Raw genomic sequence first — 27,656 nt, forward strand, 5'->3', positions numbered from 1 at the left:
TCTGCATCTGTAGCATCAGGAATTACACTGTTGCCAACCAAAATGCATGTAACTTTTCATTGTTTTTCCACAAATAAAATACTCTGCACACCTTAATGTAGTCATGTTTGTGACTGCACATACATCTGTTTGCCAAGCGTGCCTCATAGAATGAAGCGCTGAAACAGCCACAGCAGGAAGCAGCTGCGTTGTGTGCCGAAGGCCGCTTTGATGATGTTGACAATGAGGGTGAGGAAGATGAGGCCAGTGACCAGATTGTTCAGGAAGTTTAACCACCGCCGGCAAGAAGGCAGGGATTTAAACTCAAAACGAGCTGCGCACACACATACACACACAAATGGATAAAACATACAGTGCATGCACAACACACACACACACACACACAGATAACCACAACACAAGCACACAGACAGAAAAACAGAGACAGACACACACATGTCTAGTTGGTCCCGTGGCCCAGTCCATTCATTCTGACTAAATCAAATAAAGATATCAGAGTACTGTGGTTGATTAGTACAGTAAGTGAGTAGAAGAATAAGTCACACGATCTTTGTGTTATGTGTGTGTTTGCGTCCGGTCACATGACTATTTTCTTACTTTCCAAAAAGAGCTAAACTTTCTGAATCACTCTCTACGTCACAAAGTCAGAAATGCATCCTGGCAAAGAGGCCGGTGCGCTCCATCCCAAAGACAGAGATGAAGATGTTGGTGACAAAGATGAGGAAGATGATGACGGTTGTCGTGTTGTTCAGGCCGTCCAGGCGCTTTTGGTTGGCCTCCTCGTTGACGTCTCGCCGGGCTGCAACAGACACACACACACACACGTGCAAACACACGCCAAAACATAACCAAGAACAAGACACAACTTTCATCTCTCCATAGTTTTTTTTATGGTGCACAGAAAATATATTTGATGGTTTGCGGATTTTATATCTAAAGTGACTACACTAACCATATGTTCACAACAAACCAATGTGTCAGAGAATTAGTGTGTTAATGTAATTGGTTAGAAACATGGGAGCTTTTAAGGCTACTTCTCTGATGCTCACCGATTATGATGATCAGGACTCCAGCCACAATTTGAAGAGCCAGGGAGAAGGAAATGAGTGTCAGAACAGCGATGTAGTACCTGAGAAACGAAAAACGGATATTTAACAGAAATGCTGGCTGGTACATTGGTGAGGTGGTTAGCTCCGATGCCTCACAGCAAGAAGGTTCTGGGTTTGAATCCAACCTGTATCCAGCTCCCTGTTCGATGACGGTCTTCATGTGCGTTATGTTGGCCAGGAACAGAGCGAAGTCCAGCATGCCCTCAGCCGCTGTTTTCTTAGTGGCATACAGGTTCATGTTCAGGTTAGAGGATGAAGCTCCCTGAAACACACAGAGATACAGGTTTCAAGTCATCCTTCAAAGCCTTGGCATTAATATTTCAACCTTTGTGCAGCGATGAGCTGCCCAGAGTTTGGTGCATTTTAAATCTTCGTTGAAAACCCACTTCTTCTCGCTGGCCTTTAGTTAAAGTTGACCAGGATATCTTGGATTTTTAATGTTTAATGTTTATCTCATTTTTAATTAGATTACTTTTAATTAGTTTTATGTTTAAAAGGGATTGTTGATTTATTTATATTGCTCTGATTGTGCAGCGCTTTGGTTCAACTGAGGTTGTTTTCAAATGTGCTTTAGAAATAACTTTGCTTTCTAATAACTTCATGTTAACCTTATCATGGTCTTTTTTAGAATTTATATGTATATACAAAACAGAGCATGTGTATAATTACACAATATGCGAGAATGTACATGCAATGTACAAGGATATGAAAATATGTATATACATCATATACAATATATAACAAAATACAAATATAGGGAAAATAGGATATACAAGTGCAAATATACAATATATACAACATGTAAGAGTATAAAATATGGAGTGGACATTACATATATATGCTGATAAATATGTGTGATAAAAAGAGACATAAGAGATAAGTTTTAAAATGTACATTTGAAGAAGTGACCAGGAGAGGGCAGCAAAGACCACGGATACCACAACAGGCTGTTGCTTTGCAATTAATGTGACATTATATATTGTATTACTGATACGATTCTGTATTTAAAATGACATTTAAGCCACAAATGTGACCGATGAGGATGTCAAGATATTGAGTTCGTCTGACAATTGCCGTGATCAAGATAAAAACACTGCATGTATTGTGTTAATTGTTTTTTTCATTACATCAGTCTAAGTCTCAAGGCATCCAGCTGTCTAGTTAAAAATGAAATTCATGTTTTAGGTGTGACAGAAACAAGCAGACATAAGGAAGCACTTTGCAGCGCTGTGTGTGTGTATTCATGCGCCTGTGTCAACTTGTGTGGACAGGACAATCATTTTATAGATAAGCTGGAAATAATCACAAATCTAAAATTTCATTTGGTTTGCAGCAACTTGGAAACCAAAAAATAAGGTGTGTTCTTGTTTTTATTGAGTTGCGGAGGCCAAACTCTGGGGGAAGACCTGTTAAGACTTGGCTTTAGGGTAAAGGTTACAATCAGGTGCGTGTGTGTGCAGAGAGAAGACGAGAAAAAGAAAACCTGAAACATCCTTACATAATACCATAACATATGACTCATAGCTCATGACACTAAACTGTTCTAGATCTAATTATTGCCATGGCGTGGTGCTCTGTGTGCAGATGCATGAGCCATACATTAAGATATTTTGTCCACAAATGGATCATTTTACCCCGGGCTGTGTCAGCAAAGCTGTAATTAGCTTTTCTTTAGGCTGCACAGACATAGAGATGTGCTTAAGGATGACATAGATCATATACATAAAGTCAATCATGTGCACACTGGGGACACATTGTACTTTATGACCTAAGTGTGCTGTAATGTGCTTTGCTGCTCCAGAGTAAACAGAACGTTGACACTGTGCAGCAATTGTTCAACTCTGCAGCCTCTCTGTGTGTGCTGCGTCTGTTTTTATATTTTATGTCCTGTTAAGTCCTTGTATGTGTGACTCGTTGCTTCACTGCGTTGCCCAACACGCCGTAAAGTGAAGTTTCTGCAGTGTGTGTGTATACAACTACATGACCGTAAATCCCCAACAGTAAAATCTGTCAGTTTTCTGTAGCCACAAATCAACATGTTTTCAGGAAGCAATTACTCAAATCTTCATTGTGGTGAGATTTTTTTTTATATATATATAGAGACATCTAAATAGCCTCAACCGTGCTTTTGTTTCAGATCAGATTGTTAATGTTTTCAGTTTATGACCTCAATAAGTAGTCTGAAGTCCTCTTTAATAGAACATAATGTTCACTTTTTAAATGATGGTCCGGGTTAAGCTTTTGGCCCTGGCTATTTTTTGATTGAATCAAGCTAGAGGCTAGCCATGCCTTAGCACAGTGTAGCTTTAAATAGTCTGGGTTTAATTGTCATGTTTTACAATTTTTGGTTGATTAAAAAAGTAGTCAGCTGTACCTTGTTTTCTGAAAGTATATTTAGTTTTAATCTTTTTTTTATCGCTAAAATTAACATCCCAGTTAACATAAATAAGCTACCGTAGACAGTATATGCATGGCAGAACTACTTCTCAAAAGTGAAGCCAAAGCAAGTAGAGCTCCCCCTGGTGACTGGCTGCAGTATAGGTCATAAGCTCCACCCCCTCCATGTTAGTGGATGGGAATTGGGCCAAACTAAAATACACGTCAAATAATTATTTTTCAAGGATAGTTTCTGTCATTTTAGGTAGTTAATATAATGTTGATGGATGTTCAAGTGCCAATTGTTTGGAGAAGTTTCGTTTTAGATAGTTATTTGGCGCTATGGAAACAAAATGTGACATAATGGTGGCTACCAGTTGCTATGCCAACCGCTCCATAAAGCATCCCGTGGGACAGTGAGAGTTGTAAGTACAGTGTATAATCCAACTGGTGGAGGTAGAGCAGAGTGTAGCATTAATTAAATGAAAATGTGAGTGAGTCTGGCAGAAGTGTGGGCGGGTCATCGATAATGTGCTCTGCATGGCTCCACTCTCGGACCGTACTGCGCAGACTCTGGCTCCAAACTCGCAAGATGGCGCCGCCCATATACCCGGGGACATAGCATCAGTTTGGCCAATGCAAGGAAGTGGGGAGGAGTTGTCCCTATTTATATACAGTCTATGTTAGGTACTCACCTTGCTAACTAAGCTAGCACTTGTAGATAGTTTAGCCAGTGCTGTGCTACAGTACTCTCCAGCTCCACCATGTGGTCAATTTAAAAATTAAAAATAAAATAAAAAACATATGGTGACAGGCAAATGTTTTGCTAGGTTTTGTTTTGCTAATTTGCAAGTGCTATGCTAAGATTTGCTATGCAACAATTTCGCATTAATTCATGTGAAACTACTATACATAAAATTAAAAGAAAATATATACAACATAAAGTTTCTATCATCCCTCTTTGCAGAGGTTGTCAGAACTCAGCACAACAAACTGCTTGTTTGAAGCCTACTAAACCATTGACAGTCACACAATGCTTTCAGTTTGTCCACACATGGAGGTCTAGCCCAGTATTTGTGGAGGGACACATGCACTTTGCCACACAATGCAGGACATAAACACATCATTCTCGTGGGCTCCTTAGCATTGCTAAGCAAAAACACCGTCCAGCTCGGTCGTTATGTGTTTACGTCCACTTTCCTCCCTTTCACTCACAGGCACTGACCCACTTCTTTCTGCACGGTTTGCCAGGTGGTAACAAATAGTTTTCTCTGACACCGTTCATATGAGGTCTGTGGCTTTTCATGGCTGTGCTGCCATTTCTGAAGCGGTTGCGGTTCTTGGACTTTCTGGGCACCGCAAACCAAAACAAATTGTCTCTTCACTGAGGAGGAAAGGTATCTGTCTTCTGGTCCAGATGTTAACTAATCCCAGGGTACGGTTGGAAATCTAATTAAACACCTTTCTGCGGTTGACATGATTCTGTTTTTCTCATCAAACTTGTTTACGTGACACACTTTTATGCTGATATCTTGATTTCATCCCCCATGCAGCTTGTGTTTCAGTACAGTTTGATCCAGGCTGGGTAAATCTCCAAGAAACTATTCAGCAATTCCTAGAACCGTTAAGAACTACAAAAACATTATGAACACATGTACCACAGCCTTTTTGGGTGAGAGAGACAGGGTAAGAAAAAGAAAGAGAGACATAGTAGGAGAAGTGGGAGTGGTGGGAGGACAGAGAAGGTAGTGAGGAAGTGATGACAGAGTTACAAATAGAGAGATGGAGAAAAAGTAGGTACTATATAACCTGGCATGCTTCCACCTTTTTCTCCTTTGGGGACTCGTGGTCACACTTTATCAACATCAGCCTTTGGCATGCCGCCAAGGCACACACACATATACACACACCACAAACCAAAAACACTAAACTGGCCCATACAGTTTTAGGGCCATGTGTGTTCACTTAGCATAATGCCTCTCTAAATATACTGACTGTGCTTCTATCGTGCTTAAACTGCTCTTATTGAATATGATCGCAGATCATTATTTTAACCTTTGTTTCACCAGATAGGTAAAGAGAGGGGAAGATAGAGCTTCACTTGCAGCAGCATTTTGAAGAATTAGGTGCAGGATGTGAGCAACGTTACACACGATTACCTGCAAAGTTGTGATTTAAAACCAGTTGGCTTCAGAGCTGTTCTGTCATGGAGGGAAAAATACTTAAATAGAATATAAAAAAAAGATCTTATACTTTATTTTTGAGGAGGTGTAAGGCTAAAAAAGTGTTTTTTCTACTGTTTGTATCTATAATCTGTAGTCCATGTGCTCCTGAAAGCTGGAAAAATACCCGCACTGGGTAAATCACGGCCGCACAGAACAAAAGAATTGGAAGCAAACCAGGAGTCTGCAGGTATTTTGTCTTTTATTTTCCTCTACCCATCGCTTGCAAAGCTGTTCTAGTCTGTGACATGCATCATGAAATCGATGCCGAGAGTCCAGGCTGTTGGAAAGAAGAATTTACTTCAGCCTCACAGCGGGAATGAGACCCTCCATCAGGAAAGCTTCACATCATTCAAATATACCCCTGACAAAATATTCATCGTCTCAGGACCCCCGCTGAAAAACATATGATAAAAGAATGCATATTAGGAATATAGACTGGTTCATGCTGGAAAGCTTCAGAAAAGATGTTGATACAGTATTGTGCAAGAGCTTTGGGCACCTTAGTAACACCATCAGGCATAAGACAGGCATAAGTTAACTGGACTTATTCCTAAAATTCGTGTGAAAAGCATTCTCAGTTTATTTTTGGGACTTAAAACTTTTGCACAGTAGCATTTTCATCACAAACGTGACCATTTATTATCTTAATGTCTTTTTATATACTTAAATGTTTAGATTAATATTACACATATAATGCACCGTTTTGAGCTTAGTGCCCACAATCACAAGGCTAACATCCATCAGGTATAATGTTTAGCATGTCCTCCATCCTAATTTGACCCTGGTAGGAAAGCCTTTTCTTGTGCAGGATGTATGCATTAGTAGTTGGGACAGCTCAAGTTGTCATCCTCATGGTGGCACTAGAGGTAAGGTCAAGGGATGAGGGGATGAGTGGTGACTCAGTAGGTGTACTCGTTTGGTGCCAGTTCATCTGGTATGTTGACATGATTGGGGGATGTGTGCAAAGTTTGACTTGCTGGTGAACATATAGCAAAATATAGGAACAATTCATCCTCTGGACTTCATGACTATACATATCAAAGTTAATCCATGTCACATCTGACGGGACATCACGCCGTGGTGGTTCAAGAGGAAAAAGTCATCCAAGAATTAAACAATGCAGAAGAGACTAATATGATATTTTTACAAACAATATCGCCCCCTCCATGGCTCCACATCCCAGAGCTTGTAAACTCCACTACTGTACACAGAAGTCGTTTTATCCCCCTGCTGGTTTGGTATTTAAATAGTAAACTTTTCCCAGAAACCCAGAGCCCTTGTAAAAACCCCCGTTCCTGAAATTCACTGATCCCCAAACCGTGGGCACGGGGCCATATCACGTAATGTACACAATACACACCCGAACACACCCTCCTACGCCATGTATACACAAACATCTGCTCATAACGCTGTATACCTGCAAGAGGCACATGCAGAAATATGTTGTTCCACGTGTACTGTGGCACGCATTCGGACAAAAGCATGCTTACAAAATTGCACATCTTTACTCGTCCAACTGCACACACACACACGCACATACACACCAGACCACATAGGAGGCCCCCCTTCAACTTAACAGGAAGTGCTCCTCCCCTGGACTCTGATTGGTCATCCTAATAGCCAATGGGAAGGGAAGCCCAACTAGGAGTGGAGCTCTGGTTTTCTCTTAACATCTCATTTTTGTCTGTCTGTGAATCTCTCTATATAACAGTATTTTTTTTTTTCCCCCTCAACAGTACTCCAAGGTTTGTCTCTGCCGAGAGGCATCATCTTTCCGTTTGGTTTTTATGTAACTGCCATTTAGGATGAAGTAGACAGAAGAAAGCAGAGACACAGAGAGAGAGGGCGAGCATGAAGGGAGGAATGGAGTCACAAGACATGAGCTGTGTTTTCTGCTGGTTTACTGGCAGGATTATGGCTGTAAAGATGTCTAATTTGGTTTTAGTTTTTTTTATTTTTATTTAAAAAACTAGAATTCTGGACAGAAACCTTGCCACTTATCATTTCAGCAATATGCAATTAACAGTTTAAGAGGTCAGTTGGTCGATATATCAGACTTGATACTATTTGATAGTTAGCTGACTATACATAATGAGAAAATCGTCAGTTGCAGCAAACCTAGACCCGTCTTTTAGATTATAGATTTGGTTTCACAGGCGGCACAGTGGCGAAGTGGATAGCACTGATGCCTCACAGCAAGAAGGTCCCAGGTTTGAATCCATGGGCCGACTGGGCCTTTCTGTGTGGAGTTTGCATGTTCTCCCTGTGTCTGCGTGGGTTCTCTCCAGGTACTCCGGCTTCCTCCCACCGTCCAAAGACATGCTCATTAGGTTAATTGGTGATTCTAAACTGGCCATAGGTGTGAATGTGAGTGTGAATGGTTGTCTGTCTCTCTGTGTTAGCCCTGCGATAGACTGGCGACCTGTCCAGGGTGTACCCCACCTCTCGCCCAATGACAGCTGGGATAGGTTTCAGCCCCCCCGCGACCCTCCAGAGGACAAGCAGTTACAGAAGATGAATGAATGAATGAATGAATGAATGATTTGGTTTCACAGCTCACAGCCCGTATGGATCTGTGTAGCATCACAGCAGGAAACTATTTCCATTAAGAAGGCCTGAAAGCCACTGTACTAGTGAGCAATTAACAGCTTGTGAAAAAAATTAGCCGCTAAAGAGACAGATAAAAGTTCCCTTCTGCTGATGGTTGAGACCAAAACAGATAAAAAAAAAAAAAAAGAGCAGGTAAATATTGAACAGAAACTCCAGAAAAATTCAAATCTAGTGTCTCAATGTTGAACCAGGAAACATTTGCTATATCATTTTTATAGGGTTACAATATATTAGTGCTTCAGTGGAGAGACATTTCAACAGTTTATGGCTAAAAGAAAAAATCAGTTGACCAGCCAAACATCACCTCCTGACATTTTCTGGGTTCGTTTCTTTCAGGGCAGCCGGGTCAACGGGTGAAATGCCTTCTTTCAGATTATTTGTTTGTCTGTATATGTGCCGGTGAGAGATGCGACGGCGACGCTGACCATGAGCAGAGCTGCGTTTGGAGGCAAACACGACGTGCACTAACACACGCACAAAACCACGTGAACTTTGACACCGGGGAAGACAGGGAGGAGGCTGTTATCTGCACACTCACACAGACAAACACCACACGCTGCATTTAAAGCCCACTCACACATATGCAGTAGGTTTGCAACTTAAGAGCAGTTGACCCTTGACCTTCGCCCCACGGCTACGACCGTCCCGCTGGCTGGCCTGCAATTAGCAAAACTGCTACAAGAAAACATTCTTAAAACAGGGCATGTGTGTGTGTTTTAATGAAATAACGAAATGTGAGGGAGGTGTTCACATAGTGGTGGGAAATAGGTTTCAGCCAATGTGTACATGAGCATATTCCAAATGCTGATGCATACTGTGAGTCTTAATGAACCTGCTCCCCGCTTTGACGTTTATGGCGGAATTGACTCAACCCACATGTCATTTTAACGCGACCTTTTCATCCTTTTTGATCCTTCCCTCCCTTTCTTGTTATTTTCTCCTCTCCTCTTTCCGTTCCCATTTGCCATCGCATAAATAAACTCTTGCTTCCTGGCTCCACTTAATGCATCTCGCTTTGCTTGTCAGACTGAAATACTGCAAATTCCCTGGGCATTATTACAAGCCAGACAGATTTAAGGTGCGTTTTCAGCAGTGCATCTAAACTACTTATGCTCTGTGTCATCATTTTATTCTGCGGCAGTTGACGCTGATGGTTTGGTGTCTGCTAATCTTCTTGACACTGGGTTCATACCGTCTGAGGCTGGTGTGAACCCACCGTTTGTTTTTTTTCCCCAGAAGATTCAGCGTGTTGAATCACCACTGGAACAAGACGACAACAGAAAGTTTGGCGACTCAGCGCACTTTAAGTAAATGTAACAATGAAGTTCAAAGGGCACGCGCAGCCTTTCATCTTCATCTAATCTTCAAATACACAAATGTTTTCATTGCAACCTGATAATCTAGAATGAATAAACTGCGGACCAACTCAACAGTATAATTCAGGAGAAGCCAGCTCTTTACGACAGTTTGAGCACTTCCTAGCTTCTTAGCCTCCGAGCTAATAGTAGCTCTTTCTGTTTCCCCTTTTGAAAGAAGAATGCAGATTACTTCCTCCTGCTGGTATGAAAAGTCATTTCCTTTCACGAAAGCATAGAACATCTTTCTATAAATACTGTAAGACTGTAAGATTTCATATTGGTTTGGAAATACATTTAAACATGGGTGTTTTTAGGGATTGACTCATTTTGGGGAAAGCTTCAAGTGGCCAATAGAGGAACTGCAGTTATGTAGTGGCTTAATTTTTCATCCCCAGAGGTTGTTGTTTGGTTTCATCCTAAATTTCTGTCACAGTGACCAAAACTATTTTAATAACAGGCTTTGAAAATGTTGACATTTCAACGCAGAGCTCCACGAGGACTGGCTCACTTTCGGACACAGTCTCAAGTGGCCATTTGAGGAACTGCAGTTTTTGCGTTTCTTTTTGTCTCCTTCCCGGTTGCTGCTTGTATAAATTCTCTTAAACTAGTTGAGGGAAAAAAAAGAGTAGCGTGACCTCAGCGGCCTTTGACTTTTGACCCCAGGCCCATAGCAGTAGTAGCTGGAGCCAGCAGTACACAAAGGACCACACACAGCGCCACAGTGACACCCGCAAGGAGAGAAAGCAGTGTGTTGAAGGATTTAAACTATGATTTAACATGACACATACAGACATGTTGTAAAAGTATACGAGTCTCTGTAGTTGGAGACAAACACAAGAACAGAGGACTACCCGGCAACCGCACTGCACTGTGATCTGGTAAATCTGAGCGTGCATTTGTGTGTTTGGACGTCCATCTGCCACCAGGGAGTAGGAGAGGAACGGTGATCTAATATCAGTTGACTCTCCGCATTCCTGACCATAACCACATGATGTAACAGAGCTTCTCATATCAGTAAGTCAGCCAGCTGGCCTTTCCCACCCCTCAGGGGCATCCCGGGGCATGTCAATACGTCTAAAATGTAACAGCAAATACAGGTATGCGTTGAAGGATATGTATTATTTTTTTGTTAACATAAGGAGGAAACGTTGGATTTTGTAACATCATATATGTTCACACAGCATATCAGCTTTTTTTTATAGCTCTGTTAGGATCTCACAGCGCTTGGTTAAAGTTGGGGAAAGACTGTAGTGTGGTTTACTACCGAACAGCAGTCCACAGCGGTTTTAGGCACAGCATGCTCATTTACATTTAACCGAAACCATCATCTTTCTCTATAAGTGGCTTTGTTGGCCAACCACAGATTGGGTGCGGGCTCCAAACTTCTAAATTAACCATTTATGGACTTCATAAATGAGGCACTCCAATTCAAGTCAATGACTTTTAGGAAAAGTGTATTGATAATTGCTTAATTATTATTTTTTTTAATTAAAATGTGGATTGCAGGATTGCAGTCACCAGATATCAGTTAAAGGGGAATTACTGTTTTTTTTTTTTTTTTACAACCTGGACCTTATTTCTGGCATAAAATACGATCGTTTACTGACCCTTATGACTTTGGTGTCATTTGGAGTTGTTCGGAAGATATTTAGATCCGCGTATATCCATATAGTGGGAGTGACTGGGGCACCGAAACGCAGCCTCTAACACATTATCTGCCGCGTTTGTTTCTATGATACGCTAGTGCTATTCCCTGTTGAGTCCGGAGTTACCTGTTGTCTATTCGCAGACCTGCAGCTGTTTGTTGTTCTTTGGCCAGCTGTTCTTCTCTCTGCGTTTCGGTGCCCCAGTCACTCCCAATATATAGTTATAGGCAGCGCTCTACTGGATCTAAATATCATCCGAACAACTCCAAATGACACCAAAGTTACATGGGTGAGTAAACGATCGTATTCTATGCCAGAAATAAGGTCCAGGTTTTAAAAAACAGTAATTACCCTTTAAAGGACAAACAATAATATGCATTTTTGGTACCTTGATAATATAAGAAATAAAAGTGTATCCACAGATGTCATTTCTAAAAGAGAAGAAGGGGTAACTGTGTATTTTAAGACTGTGTGCATGTCTGTCATGAAGGGCATTTTGACAATGGGTTCAGGTGTTCTTATGTAGTTGTGTAAGAGTGTGTAAAATTCCATAAACACCTGGATCTCCGCTGACGTTGGTTGCAACGCAAGAGCCTGTTGCCAAAGAGCTTGGCATATTTATTCTTTTTGGATCATCTGCAAGAAATGTGTGCCAGATGTGTACATTAACCTGTGAGTGACATGTGAACGTACCAGGTGGGTATGGGTTTGGATCATGAGGCAGTAGCATGTGTGCGCGCGCCCCCCCGTGTGTCCTCAACACACACTGCACGCAGTCATGGCAACATTGCAAACACACACATAAACAGAAAAGTTCTGCTTGTTTCTAAATCGCCTTCTCTGAAGTGAAGCTCGGCGTTGAAGGGCAGGAATGACAAGCATGTAGAGCCAGAGTTACCTCACTGCTTCATAACAGAAAGCAAACCTCATGAATGTACATGTTAGGAGACCTCCTCTGGGTCTAATTATAATGACAGAAGATTTACACGAATAGCTTAAAGATATGACCTTGTACTGCACTTTTACATACATAAATAAAAAAAGACCTGGAACTGGCGCCAGTTAACCAAAAAAAATAAAAAAACGGGCAATAAAGGCTGTATATGGTTAAGGCTCTCAGTCAATCACATTTTGCATTCATTACAACATTGCTGGCATATTTTATTAAATTATGCAAGATGAAAGTCTGGGAAAGAAGCAAACGCTGACACATTTATAGTCAGTCACATGTTTTTTTCAAGCAAGTCTTGTTTAACTTTAACAAACACACACACACACACACACGTGTGTTTTCAGGTTCAAAAGTTTAAATGTCATTGCTAGCTGTTAACATCTGAGCTTAGAAGAATTAACAAATGAGCTACTTAAAAAAACATTGCCGCATAGTGCTGTGTGATTTTGATTCGATTGAGAAAACATGCTGTCCATATAACTTGACAAAGCCTCCAGCAGAGACCAAGTAAAGGCATGTGTGTCAAAAACTGCAGTTCCTTGAATGGCCACATGAGGCTCACACCAAAAGTGAGTCAACCACCAAGACCCTCCATGTTTACAGCATGATACAGAAAGGCTTTGGTCTAATTCCACCATTCATGATGAGAAGTTAATTTTTGTATAACCTCACATGTTTTATTAATCTTTTTTAAGGTTTAAATTTAGACAAATTTAGTTGCTTGGGGGAGCTGTGGAGTAGTGGTTAGAGGTGCAGCTTGGGACCCAGGTTCCAGGTTTGCCTCCTGCCGTGTCCATGGCTAAGGTGCCCTGAGCAAGCATCTAACCCCCAAATTGCTCCCGGGGCGCGGTCCTTAGAGGCTGCAGCCCACTGCTCCAACTGTACACACTACTGTGTGAACAAACGGATGGGTCAAACAGCAGGAACTGCAATTTCCCCATTGCAGGGCAATTAAGGATTACATTTATTTATTATTTAGTCATCATAGATTGCTACCCCTCTGCTAAGCTATCACCCACCTGTCTCAGCTACACTCACGCTTCACCACTTCATACATTTTTGACATATACTGTTGCTAGCTGGAGTCAGTCACAGCCAAGATGGCGACAGCCAGAGCCGCCACACTGAGCTTCAAAGCAGAGCTGGAGGTCCGTCCATCTTTGAAAACAATCCATCGCAGAGGCAAATGACAGCAATTATTGTTCACTCTTCTTGTTCTTTAATCGTTCAGGCTTTCACGTTACTACTAACTGTTTTGTTTGCCACAACTTTTTATTTAGTCTTTCTAACCGCAGACTTTCTTGCCGTCAATTACAGTTCAGTCATCATACCATCGGTGCCAAAAAGCCCACTGGCTTATCTGAGTCTCTCATTTAGGGTTTGCTTTTGGTTAGCTGTAACTACTCCCATGTTGTTCTCTGCTTTAAGTTCGGTCTGCACTTCCTGCAAAATTGTCATCTCTGTCAATCAAACGTCCTAATAGGTAAATGATTGGCATCAGAAATGTAATAGAAGGTCTGTCTCGTTGTTGTTACAGAAATTTAGATTATTTCTTTTATTTTTTTGCCATTGTTTTCAAGGACCACACACTCACACATCCACACACCCACAATTCTCTTTGCACTAGTAAAGGTTCGTACAATGCGCCGGCGTGAACAGAGTTATGTGCCCACAATGAGATTATTACACGCAACAAATCACGCGCCTTGCAATTACTAGAGGAAATGCGCCTGTACTGTATACAATGGCATGTAAAAAAGATATGGGTCCCCTCTAGTGTGATTTGTGGAGTTGTAAAAATCTCATTGTTGGGCGTTTTCTTGAAGGTTTTATTACAGGGGAACACATGTTTGAAAAGTGGACGCCTGATGTCAAAGAGTCTTTGTGAGGAGGAGGAAGACGGCACCAGTAGCTGGCATTCCTCGTTGATCTCTGAAGTGTTTAACCTGTCATAAAAGCTGCAGCGCTGGTGTATGAGTGCACTCTGTGAACCGGAGTGTCACACGGAGAGTTTCTACCCATCATTTTGCTGCGTTAAAAGAGACCTAATTATAATGTCAAGATGTCATCATGACGTTAATTTACTTTTCTTTTTTTTTTTCGCTTGTTGGTATCGTTGAGGAGGTCAGGGAGTTTTGTAATGAATCCTCATGGGGTGTATATGTTTGCTTCTTCGGGGGCTGTTTTCTGACCGTTCATTTGGAGAAATGTTGTCTCTGAACACTGTGCTGGCACACCAATCATTTTAGAGAAGCAATGTTTAGACCGTGAGATAGTTACACATTTCCATGAAAGAAAATTCCTTGAATACTACTGAAACAGTTATTGTGGAAACCAACTTTTTACCAGTTCTCTCCACAGAAATGCAGCTGTACTTCACCGCCGTGGCAAAGGGGTCGTGTGAACGTGCAAATTTACATTCCATAACAGTGTGGTTAAAGGTGCAGTTGAGTCAGTTGTTATATGTTTGTGGGTGGGGCTGGGATGGCATGCGGCAGAGGTTACAGCTGGATTTTCAAAATAAGAGTTTGTATTTACCCAGAGATTAAAAAAAATAATGGACTCAAACAAATATTCTGCCTGCTTAAAGGGGAACTACCGTTTTTTACAATCTGGACCTTATTTCTGGCATAAAATACGATCGTTTACTCACCCATATAACTTTGGTGTTATTTGGAGTTGTTCGGAAGATATTTAGCTCCAGTGGCGTGCCGCATATATCCATATAATGGAAGTGACTGGGGCACCGAAATGCAGCCTCTAAACAATGCATTATCTGCCGTGTAACTTGTTAATTTCAACAATATTTTGTTATGATACACTAGTGCTATTCCCCTTTGAGTCCGGAGTTACCTGTTATCATCATCCGGGGTCTGTAGATTGGCCTACTAACCTCTGACCTGGATGATGTCATCTCTGAGCGTCACGTGCACCCGCGACGGTCGGCTTGTTTACCTGTAATTTGCTGCTGCTGTTTTTTTGCAACATGGCTGAATATTTTTCTGATTCTGAGGTTGTGGACGACGACTTTGTTTATGATGGACGTCCTTACCGTTTTGAACCAGAGTATACGGATGAGGAGCTTGTTGAAAGGAGGATGCGGAGGCAGAGAGAACAGCTGGCCAAAGAACAACAAACCGCTGCATGTCTGTGAATAGATAATAGTAACTCTGGACTCAACAGGGAATAGCACTAGCGTATCATAACAAAATATTGGTGAAATGAATGGGTTTCGTGGCAGATAATGTGTTATTTAGAGGCTGCGTTTCGGTGCCCCAGTCACTCCCACTATATGGATATACACAACGCTCCACTGGATCTAAATATCTCGCGAAGGACTCCAAATAACACCCATATAACAAGTTATATGGGTGAGTAAACAGAAATAAGGTCCAGGTTGTAAAAAAAACAGTAGTTCCCCTTTAACATTCACTGATACACAGATTGAAGCATGTGTTCCCTGTTTTTGCTTTGGTGCAATGTTCAGCTGTTCCAAGTAGATTCGCAGGTCAAATTTCACCTTTCTTTAACTTTGACCTCCAACTGTGTTCGCTTTGATCAATGTTTATTGATTTCCAGCATCAGCAAGGTGACGTCAACTCAGTTGCGAGGGGGCTGAGTGAAAATGGCATTCATGTGACTGCACTATGCAATGAAGTTCTGGGGCACACTCTTCAGAGAGACAAACACTGCCAACTAAACTATGCATACAACAAATCTGGACAGTTTCTCTATTTGCTTAAATACATTTAACATCTATAGGGAAACTCTTCAACTCTCAAAAATCCCAACATCATTTATCCCATTAATGCCCCCATTGATGTGCCAGGCACTTGGGCCCCATTGAGACCTCACATTAACATCTACCTGGGAATCTGATCGCAAGTGGTCAGCTTATAGTAAAGGTGTGAACACACCCATGACGCATTGAGGTTGTAGCTGAGTGATCCAATCTCTGACTACATTAGATGGTGGTCTGGGACGAATTTGACCGCATTTCCTTTGGTCGTGTGAACACACAATGTGTCCTGGGTCACATTGGTACTATATGATTAGCCACTTCCTGTATTCCGCAGCTCTTCTGCAGCGGGTGCTGTCACTGGCAAATTTATATTGGAAACCCGATTTCTTCTGTGCATGCACTCACATCCCTAAAGGAGATTTGCAGCGCTGTGGCAATAAGAGACGATGAAATGCAAGGTTGAAAAGTGAGTGAGTTGAAAAGATGATGTGAAAAAAACAACCAGATAGAGTCGTTGACGATTTTGAAACGGATAACAAATAGAGAGCGATGACGGCAAATAGAGCTAGATCTGTCTATACACTAGCAATAGTTTTACTTTGTGCGAACAGTGTTTGACTCTAACCCTGACTAATCAAGGTTCACTTTTACATGCGTAAAACAAATCACATTTCTGTATGTCTCTCCAGGTACCTTACAGCATATAGGCAGTGGTGACTCAAAGAAATGACCAAAGGCAAGCTTAATTGTAACTATACAGAAGTCACGCTGGTTTTGGTGAGAGCAGTGGTAGCCTGGCTGTTCACCCCAGGCATTTCTCCATGTCACTGAGTAAGTCATTCTGCTTCCCTGCTCTTTGTAAAGCTGAAAACATCCTCACGACTTTCTAATGTAAAGGTTCCTGGATAACAGCTGTACATGTATATCCACTTCTGGAGAGCCTTTAGTAATCGTGTGGTGGACATATTCTTGTCAGCTTTGCTTACAAGGTGTGAAAAAGCACATGAGATTAAGATTTAATTTCCTCTCTGCGGCCTTTGTCTGAAAGGTCAAACTATCAGCAGGAAATCTAAATGCAGGACTTGCATGCTATGAGAAGAAAGCAGATTTATCCAGCGATTAACACGTTCAGTGACATACTGCTCCTTGTATTAGCATGGAGAGCATGTGATGGCATACACAGGTGTGCAGTACAGGTGTGCGTGTGTGGCGTGCTGTCGGCATGAAGAGGAAAATGATTAAAACTTCAAAACAGCAATAAACTTGTTAAATAGCTCAAACCCATGAGTCATCTAAGCCTCAGAGTAGAGGAACAACGTTGAGATTACACAACGAGTCCTAACACTGTTTGTGGTTTTGAGTAATTATAATTCATCTACCCAAAAAGGCAGCTTGCCACAATTTGATCTTGATTTTTCAGCCGCGCAGGAGAGGCGGCGTCCAAAACAAACCAGACGAGGAGAGTTTGGGAGGGGAGCACTAATGCAGGACGTGTGCATGCTTGTGTGTGCGCATTGTATAATATGCGCAGCGCACGTGGATGTGTTTCGGAGCTGTGCCTTAGGGGGATTTAAGGTGTGGTGTGAACAGGTGAAATGAAAAGAACCGCAAGTTCCTGAGGTAGAAGAAGAATGACACTTGAGAGTATTTTCGTTTTTGCGTCGCTCTTGTTGAAGAGATCTATTTCTGCACAGATGTTTGGAGTTTAAACGCCCCTCAGGCCTTCGAGCTTTCGGGCCTCGACCATGTGTGACATCGCAGGACATTCCTGCCAGGAACTTCCTGGCTTTTACTGCTCGGCCTTCATCGCCGTCCACAACGCACACTTCCTTCCTATGTGTTTGTGCTTGTGGGCATTCCCACTTCCCCTTATTCCACGAATGTTGCTGTTTTGTTCCTAGGCTGCATCCCAACATTTGACGCATTTAAAGGGACAGGTATGTTATGGTCCTGGGTTTCCAGTGCTGGTGTTTTGTTCTTTTCCTGCTCTCTCTTTCTCTCCCTCCCTCATTAGGCTCACCTGGGCAGGATTCTGGCAGGAGCTCATGACACAGCCGCATTCACTCTGCAATCTACACTCCTTAAAAGGCTGGCTGTGGCTTCCCTCCAGTGCCAGATAATTCCACATGTCATGGTTTGTGCTAGCTCTTCGGTTTCCGTCGTGCCTAGAGAATCTTTTGCTACTTGGGACTTATCTCTCGTGTTTTCTTGTTCCTTCCATCCAGTGCCTCCCAGGGAGAGCCGGAGTCCTGTCCCGGCAGCCGTTTTTTCAGTTCTTTTGTCGGTACTCCTGGAGTTTCCAGCGACTTTTGTTTGCCCTTTTGTATTGTTGTTTTGTTGACTTGGAACTTACCGAGTTTGTGAATAAACTCCTCTTGATTGACTTTTACCCGCGGTTTTATCTCCTGCCTTGGGGTCCAACCACCGGTTGGACGAACCGTCACAGAATTATCTGGCCACACAATGGACCCCGCGGAGACTAACCGCGTGTTTGACGTCCTTTCCAAACAGGGAGCGATGGTGGGACAGCATGATTCCGCTTTACGCTCACTTTCAGACCGTCTCGACTCTCTCACCATGGGTATGACTCAGCTCGACAAGCGACTAGAGACCATCGTTGCCCGGCTCACCACTTCAGCAGCCCCAGCAACTCCTCCTCAACCGCCCACTCCAGCCGAGTCTAATCCAGCATTGGCGCCCCTTCCTCGAGAACCATTCATTCCCACACCCACCAGGTATGAGGGTCAGTTAGGGGCATGTGCACAATTTCTTCACCAATGCTCACTTGTTTTCAGCCAACAGACCACAACCTATGTTACAGACTCAGCTAAAGTAGCTTATGTTATGAGCCTTATGTCCGGTCAGGCAGCTACATGGGCCATGGCTGTCTCCAACCAGCGACCCGAATTGTACTCGAATTACATGCTATTTACCAGAGAAATGAGACAGATTTTCGATCACCCAGTCAGAGGCAGAGAGGCTGAGGGGCAGCTACTGGAGCTCAGGCAGGGTGACCAACCTGTGGCCCAGTTCGCCATCACCTTCCGCATTCTGGCGGCGGAGTGTGGATGGGATGATGGTGCTCTTCGGGCCATTTTTCGCAGAAGCCTGAACAACCAATTAAGAGACGAGCTAGCAGTAAGGGACAATTCTACCTCCCTGGAGGAACTGATTCGGCTAGCCATCAGTTTAGACAATCGGCTTAGGGAAAGGCGCAGGGAAAGAGCCAGTGACGGATTACAACTATTCGACCCTGCTCCTCACCACCAACGAGATAAGGGGCTGCCATTCCCTGCCACTGACTACACGGAACCCGACGGCCGGCCTCAACCCACAGCGATGGGACCTCCAGGGGAACCAATGCAGCTGGGGCGCGCCCGCTTGACTCTGGCGGAGCGGCAGCGACGCCTGAGACAAGGTCTTTGCATATATTGCGGCGACAAGGGACACATATTGGCCAAGTGCCCAGATCTTCAGAACTCCGGAAACTCCTCCCCGCGCCAGAGAACCCAGGTGGTCCGGTCCACGGCTACTTCGGCCAGAACTGGCTCCCGCTCTTATCTCAAAGGTATGTTGCTCCGGCCCCATCTTGCCATTCCAGTCCATGTGCTGGTGGACAGTGGGGCCGACGAAAGTTTCATTGATTCGGGCCTGGTTCAGCAACACAATCTACCCCTGAGGGAATTGGACTCGCCCAAGGAGGTTTTAGCCATAGATGGCCAACAATTGACACTGATCACACACAAAACAGAACCTCTGAAACTCTTGATCTCTGGTAATCATCAAGAACATATTGAACTGTATGTTATCTCCTCTCCTGTGACCCAGGTGGTAGTGGGGTTACCCTGGCTGAAGACTCATAACCCTCATGTGGACTGGGGAACATCGACGATACGGAGGTGGAGTCACCACTGCCACGCCCACTGCCTCCGGTCAGCTATCCCCGGTCCAGACTCCAGGAACCCCACCACACCGGAACACATTAGCTTGGTCAACGTACCCCAGGAATATCACGACCTCCAGGAGGTTTTCAGTAAGGACCAGGCCCTCTCTCTCCCTCCTCACCGCCCTTACGACTGCTCCATAGACCTCCTTCCAGGATCACCTCTCCCATCCAAGCGGCTGTACAATCTCAGCAAACCTGAGAAGGAGGCTATGGAGAAGTATATCACGGAATCCCTGGACGCCGGTCTTATTCGGCCCTCTTCCTCTCCGGTGGGTGCAGGTTTTTTTTTTGTTGAAAAGAAGGACAAATCGCTCCGCCCCTGTATTGACTACGCAGGTTTGAATGACATCACAATAAAGAACAAGTACCCGCTCCCACTTATGAACTCTGCTTTTGAGCCACTACACAACACCACCATCTTCACTAAATTAGACCTTAGAAACGCATATCACCTCGTGAGAATCCGTGAGGGAGATGAGTGGAAGACAGCTTTCAACACTCCCCTTGGACACTTTGAGTATTTAGTTATGCCTTTTGGACTCACTAACGCTCCTGCTGTCTTCCAGGCACTTGTAAATGATGTCTTACGTGATTTGTTAAATAAACGTGTTTTTGTGTATTTAGATGATATTTTGGTGTTCTCCCGCAACCCCAGGGAACATATCGAACACGTCCGGGAGGTGCTCCAGCGGCTGCTCGAGAACAGATTGTTTGTGAAGGCAGACAAATGTGAATTTCATGTCACCAAAACGACCTTCTTGGGGTATGTTATTGAGAAGGGGCAGCTTCACCCAGACCCAGTGAAGGTTAAGGCAGTGGCAGAGTGGCCTACTCCCGAGTCTCGTAAGCAGCTGCAACGCTTCCTTGGTTTTGCCAATTTTTACCGGCGATTCATTAGAAACTACAGTAAGGTAGCTGCCCCCCTTACTCAGCTAACCTCTGTTAAGGCCCCTTTTGCTTGGAGTTCCGATGCCCAGTCAGCTTTTGATCACTTGAAGAAAATGTTCATTAATGCCCCTGTGCTTGTCCACCCAGATCCAGAGATGCAATTCATCGTGGAGGTCGACGCTTCTGACTCAGGAGTGGGGGCCGTCCTCTCCCAGCGCCTCCCTGCGGACAACAAACTTCACCCCTGCGCATTCTTCTCCCGTCGACTCTCTCCAGCTGAGAGGAATTATGATGTGGGGAACCGTGAGTTGCTGGCAGTGGTCTTGGCTCTCCAGGAATGGCGGCACTGGTTGGAGGGCGCAGCTCACCCCTTTATTGTCTGGACAGATCATAAAAACTTGTCCTACCTCCGCTCGGCTCGCCGGCTCAACTCCCGCCAGGCTCGGTGGGCTCTGTTCCTGGGGCGATTCAATTTTACACTGACTTATCGACCTGGACCCAAGAACCTGAAACCTGATGCCCTGTCTCGCCAGTTCACGCCTCCTGAGGAAGAAGAGGTGACCACGAACACCATCCTGCCCTCCTCCTGTGTTGTGGGTGCCATTCGTTGGCAGGTGGAGCAGGAAGTTCGGGATGCCCTTAAACAACATCCTACCCCGGAGGGTTGCCCACCCGGACGCCTGTTTGTTCCTCCGGCAGTAAGGCCGTCCGTACTCCAGTGGGGTCACTCTTCCAAACTCGCCTGCCACCCTGGGTCTCATCGGTCGATCTCTTTGGTCCAACAACGATTCTGGTGGCCATCCATGTCTGCAGATATTAGGGAGTTTGTTGCCGCCTGTTCTGTCTGTGCCCGCAACAAAGCCTCACATCGCCCCCCGGCCGGCCTCCTGCGACCTCTGCCTGTTCCCCGCCGCCCTTGGTCGTGCATAGCAGTGGACTTTGTCACGGGTCTTCCTCCATCTGACGGGAACACAACTATTTTGACCATTGTAGATCGGTTCTCTAAGGCCGTGCATCTGGTTCCCCTTCCTAAACTCCCATCGGCCTTAGAAACCGCTAATCTGTTAGTGCAACATGTGTTCCGCCTCCACGGCATCCCTGAGGACATCGTGTCTGACCGGGGTCCACAGTTCTCCTCCCGAGTCTGGAAGGCCTTTTGTCAGTCCTTGGGGACCACCTGCAGTCTCACATCCGGTTATCACCCCCAGTCCAACGGACAAGCAGAACGGGCGAATCAGGATATGGAGGCTTCACTGCGCTGCGTGGCATCACGTCTCCCGGCTTCCTGGTCCACTCACCTGCCGTGGGTTGAATACGCCCGCAACTCCCTGATTAGCTCTGCCACAGGTTTGTCCCCCTTCATGGTCACCCATGGGTTCCAACCCCCGCTGTTTCCTAGCCAGGAGGCTGAAGTGGCAGTGCCCTCTGTCCAGGCTCAGTTCCGCCGAGCCCGACGAGTTTGGCGGGAGACGCGGGCCGCTCTGGAACGTACCACTGCGAGGAATCGTCGCATAGCCGACCGACACCGGGTTCCAGCTCCAGATTACCAAGTGGGACAGAAGGTCTGGTTGTCGGCCCGCGATCTTCCACTTCAGGTGGATTCTAGGAAGCTTGCTCCTCGCTACATTGGCCCCTATCCCATCGAAAGAATCGTTAACCCCAGTGCCGTCCGATTAAAGCTGCCAGCAGCCCTCAGGGTTCACCCTGTTTTCCATGTCTCCCTTCTGAAGCCGGTGGTGGAGAGCCCTCTCCATCCCCCAACTGACTCCCCCCCACCTCCCCGCATCATTGATGGTCAACCCGCATTTACGGTCAAGGAGATCCTGGATGTCCGCAGGCGGGGCCGAGGCTATCAGTACCTCGTTGACTGGGAGGGGTTCGGCCCTGAGGAACGCTCCTGGGTTTCCAGATCTCTTATCCTCGACCTCCAGTTGCTCTCTGATTTCTATCTCAAATATCCGGACAAGCCAGGTAGGACGCCAGGTGGCGCCCATTGAGGGGGGGGTACTGTTATGGTCCTGGGTTTCCAGTGCTGGTGTTTTGTTCTTTTCCTGCTCTCTCTTTCTCTCCCTCCCTCATTAGGCTCACCTGGGCAGGATTCTGGCAGGAGCTCATGACACAGCCGCATTCACTCTGCAATCTACACTCCTTAAAAGGCTGGCTGTGGCTTCCCTCCAGTGCCAGATAATTCCACATGTCATGGTTTGTGCTAGCTCTTCGGTTTCCGTCGTGCCTAGAGAATCTTTTGCTACTTGGGACTTATCTCTCGTGTTTTCTTGTTCCTTCCATCCAGTGCCTCCCAGGGAGAGCCGGAGTCCTGTCCCGGCAGCCGTTTTTTCAGTTCTTTTGTCGGTACTCCTGGAGTTTCCAGCGACTTTTGTTTGCCCTTTTGTATTGTTGTTTTGTTGACTTGGAACTTACCGAGTTTGTGAATAAACTCCTCTTGATTGACTTTTACCCGCGGTTTTATCTCCTGCCTTGGGGTCCAACCACCGGTTGGACGAACCGTCACAAGGTAGACAGATATAGACAATGCCTAGAGATGAAAATACTGTAACCTAAACCTAAAACACAGTGGAGAATATTTGTAGCACTAGCAGCAGACTAACTAACAGATTACTGTCACTCAAAGCGGCAACACCCTAAATTATGTATAATTTAAAACCCTGTTATAATTTAAATGGGTTAATTATATAAAAAATTGCTAGAAAGACAAGAAATAGGCTGGAAAAATGTTTATTTATGCTGAAAAGTTGGCTAATTTATCATGAAGGTCTAAAGGGATTGACTCACTTTCGGAGCCAGCCTCAAGTGGCCGTTTGAGGAACTGCAGTTTTTGACACTTCCTTGCAGGCTTCAGTTTTCAGCTGCTCAGCTGCTCGGTTACTGGACTGGAAGTCAGCGTGTAATCCGATGGACTCCTCTAAACTTTCAGGTACATGCTTAACTAAACTAGGTCACCTAACTTGAAAAATTAATCAAGTCACCTGAAAACTGAGTGTCACCCCTTGCGGCGCTCACTTCAAAACCTGCAGTCGTAACATCAACCCTCTTTGTCGACTCTTTGTTCGTGCTCTTGCTCTTGCTCAACCTTTGTCTTTTTGTCACTGTGTTACATCATTCATCCCCTGGTCCTACCTTCCATAACTCCATCCCTGCCAACGTCATATTTACACAAACCTACGACAGGTGCAAGTCTGTTGAAGCCAAACGTTTTACAAGGGTTACTGATGCCGGCTCAACCAGTTTGACATGGTCACGCAGCAAGGGCATGGTTTCTTTCTTCACTCTATACATACACAAAAAAACTTGCGCTTGACTTAACAAGTGTGAGCCCTATATTACAAGGTGTAAGTAAACATATCAAGTGTAAACATACAGGAACAAAGGTACACCTCAATCAGCTGGAGGAGGAGAAGTATGAATGTGTGTGCACCTTGTTAGTCATGTACACATAGATGTACTTAGCAAGACACTTTGCATATGCACATAATGCACACACTACTCACTTCAAAACACACCTGCACATGACGTGGTCTCATGTCCATGCTGACATTCTGTGTGTGAGTGAAACACTCCTCATTGAGGATACTTTATTACAGCAATAAAAGCCTTTATGATATCCTTTATTGTCATCTCCTGTCTAGGAACTTCCTCTAAATTTTGGACAGCTCTTATCAGCACACTGAAGCCCAAACAGGCAGAAGGAAAGAGGAAAAAAAAAAAATTTATCGTAGCTTGGCTTGCCGGTTAACACAAGGGTTTGTGTAGCCGTGGCAGTGTGGGAATGATCCTCTTAGATCCAAGAGCTGTCTGATCAAAGCCACTTCAACGAGCCCTCGTGTAATTTCTCGTAACCACATGACTGTGATGTTCGACCGCTGCTGGAAATTAAAGTGTTTATTCATCACGATGGCAATTTTCCACGTCTCAACATTCACTGCCACGTCTTCAACAGTGGATGCTTACTCTCAGCTTATCAGTCGTGTCTTTAATCCGTTTCAAATTATTTTTACATTTTTTTACTCTCTGACTGTTATTGACTATATTATTTTAAATTACAATGTTGGCAATGCAGGCTTTTTAGGCTGCACATACAGAAAGCAAAGTTAGATTTTTTCCTGAATTAAAAAGATGATTGACGGATCGGACTTTCAATGCAATTTGACAAAAGATTGTTTCGTCAATATTCACTCTCCTAAATACTGAAGAGGGAAGCAACCAAATAGAGGAGTCGGAGTAGTCTACTGCAGCAGAGAAACTAGGGTTACCAATGTAACCAAGGATCTATGAATTCACCAACTCTTGCAGTCAGAAAGAATAAAACACAATCTATGTTGCTTCAGGTAAAAAATATTAAGGATTAAGAGTTGTATGGAAGGCCAACAATGTTTGTGTAATTAGTCTCACTGCCTGAAGGGGGAGACTAAAGTTCTGCACTTTACATTTAATTATGATCCAACTAACCTAATTTCCCAGCAATTAAACACACTTATTGCACCACATGTTTCTGCATACTGGTCTATTTTATGTACACAGAAAGAAGAAGAGATGCAGTACCATACACCACGCAGCGCCTGGGCATTTATTTAGGTTCTCTGTGCCCAATAAATACAATATACAGTATATGTTTGTACCGAGTAGGCACACATTTTATGTGTCTGGTCATAGGGAGGATTCAAAATGCAACAGCGAGAGTGCAGCTACATGCTTGTTAAAGTAGTTTACAATGACAGCAATTGCCTGCATTGTTCAGTTTCGTTGAGCATAAAATGTACACGCTGTTAACTGCTAACTGCAGCCTACATCTTTTTCTTTTTTAGTAACTTCATGGCTAGTACTTTTTTAAAGCCAGTAAAATGTTGGCATAATAAAAAAAAGTGTAATTTTTATATTAATTTTATACTGAAAACTAATGAAAACGTTTGCGTCCCCTTGACGCCCAGTAAATGTCATCGTGGTGACAAAGTGCCTTTGTTTCACATGATCTCATTATGTAGAATTCAACAATAGTCCCATGAGCACCACAGGCACCAAAGGGGCATCAGCAACTGGAGAGAGACTGGATGAGGTAAGGCAGAACGTCTCCCGCCTCCTCCCCCGCTTGTCCTTTCCCTGAGTCACTACAGTCCTGCTCGCACTTTACTCATTTAAACACACTTAAAATCACACATGACCTCACGTAGCTACAAGATTTGATTGTATTAACCTAAATACAACGGCCGTTGTCCTGTACACAAGGCTTGGAGTGGTGCTTTTGTGTCAAGCAAAATGTAGACTTTGTTCAATTTTATTGGCAGTCGTGATGCATATTTGCGGGAACATTTTATCACATATTAAGCGATATTTCTCATATGTACTGAAGTGAACAAAGTAATAAAAAACTTCTGCACAGATCCTGTCTTCTGATATGAGCCGTATCAAATTCTGTAAACATGAATTAAAACGGAATAGGGCAAGCAAATCATGCATGACTCATTCAAGATTTGTTGCTTTTGTCTGTTTGTTGGTTTGTTTGTATTAAACTGTATGTAATGTACCTAATCCGAGTTTTTGGCCAGTTTAGGGCAAAAAAATACTATTACTGTATATTTTAAGGTAATACATTTTTTACCAATCCAAAAAATATGGTGCAACATCCAAAATAATTTAAGTTTCCATCCACCTGGTGAATCTAACTTCATATTCTCTCTACTTTTAGCTCCGTTTTTGGTCTCTACCTTGTCTTGCGGTGAAAACACCCAACTTCTTAGCTGCCCCTTGCCGTACTATGTCCTACCGGCTGATCGCTAACTTTATCTGTCTGTCAGATGTGGATGCGTAAAATACCATGCGGTGGTTATTGAAACTGCAAATAGCTCTGTGCTGCAGCTGAAAATAAATGCTATGCTAATCCACAGCAGCTAGCGGTGAGATCAGTCAAAACAGTGACGGTGCATGTTGTAAAACCTCAACAGTGGGTTGAAAGACGCCTAAACCCTCGTAGCTGAGGGGAAGTAGAGTTTGGTGGTTATATTTCACATGCCACATATCCAATTGATCTATTACTGATATAAATATACTACTCAAACAAGATGACACTACATACAGTATGATAACTGCATACAAACATTGACATCTTACTGCACAACCACACTGGCAGTTATGCAAGATCCAGTGACCTTACACTCATTCTGGAGGGACGGAAAACACAGATAGAGAGCGAGAAGTCTTTGTAGATCACCCATCAGTTACTATAAAAGCACACCTGCTGTCTCAATATGCATATTTTTATTTGCATTTTGTCTTGCTTTCTACAAACTACATGACTGGAATCCCTTAATCCATGATAACTTTCTCCCACTGAAGTAATAACAACCTTGTATACTTTGAAATTTGGAGGTATTTGTTATTCATCTCATATCCCAAGATAGATATCACATAGATTAAGACACAGCCTTTGTGCATCACATCCCCAACCACAAACCGCCTATCAACCATTGTGCATGTTTATGTCCAGTCTCTATGTCCCACATGTCCAAAGCTGTATCTCTGTATGTCCTTGGCTGCAATCCAAGCACAACAGAAAGAGCATTAAACCTCTGTACGGTTCTAAAGGAAGATTATTACCCCTCAGACTACTGGAGTCAAATATAGCCGTATCACATGTGCATCTCATAAGCAACACATGACTCTATGGAAATGCATACATCTTTATGAATTTTAAGAAAAGCCATTAAACAGCAACCGGGTTTTTTTTTTTTATTAGAAGGGGCGTGCAAGCCAAGCGATATGAAATGTCTGTGAGAATTTTGACATGCGGCT

The 27,656-nt window shown here is 43.8% G+C and overlaps 1 protein-coding gene across 1 annotated transcript in view; it reads right to left on the reverse strand.

Annotated features, from left to right (window-relative positions):
• Positions 1-142: 142 nt before the first annotated feature.
• LOC311508594 (ninjurin-1-like) overlaps positions 143-27,656 on the reverse strand; it is a gene marked incomplete at its 5' end in the record, with an annotated part of 32,285 nt that continues 4,771 nt past the window's right edge. The window contains 3 exons of the mRNA XM_084573425.1: positions 143-313; positions 1,050-1,129; positions 1,235-1,371. Of these exons, the coding sequence (XP_084429551.1) occupies positions 144-313; positions 1,050-1,129; positions 1,235-1,371 (387 nt within the window). The 3' untranslated portion in view covers position 143. The remainder of the gene's footprint in view (positions 314-1,049; positions 1,130-1,234; positions 1,372-27,656) is intronic.

The sequence above is a fragment of the Chelon labrosus genome (assembly GCF_963514085.1).
Source record: "Chelon labrosus genome assembly, chromosome: 23".
Taxonomy (NCBI): Eukaryota; Metazoa; Chordata; class Actinopteri; order Mugiliformes; family Mugilidae; genus Chelon; species Chelon labrosus.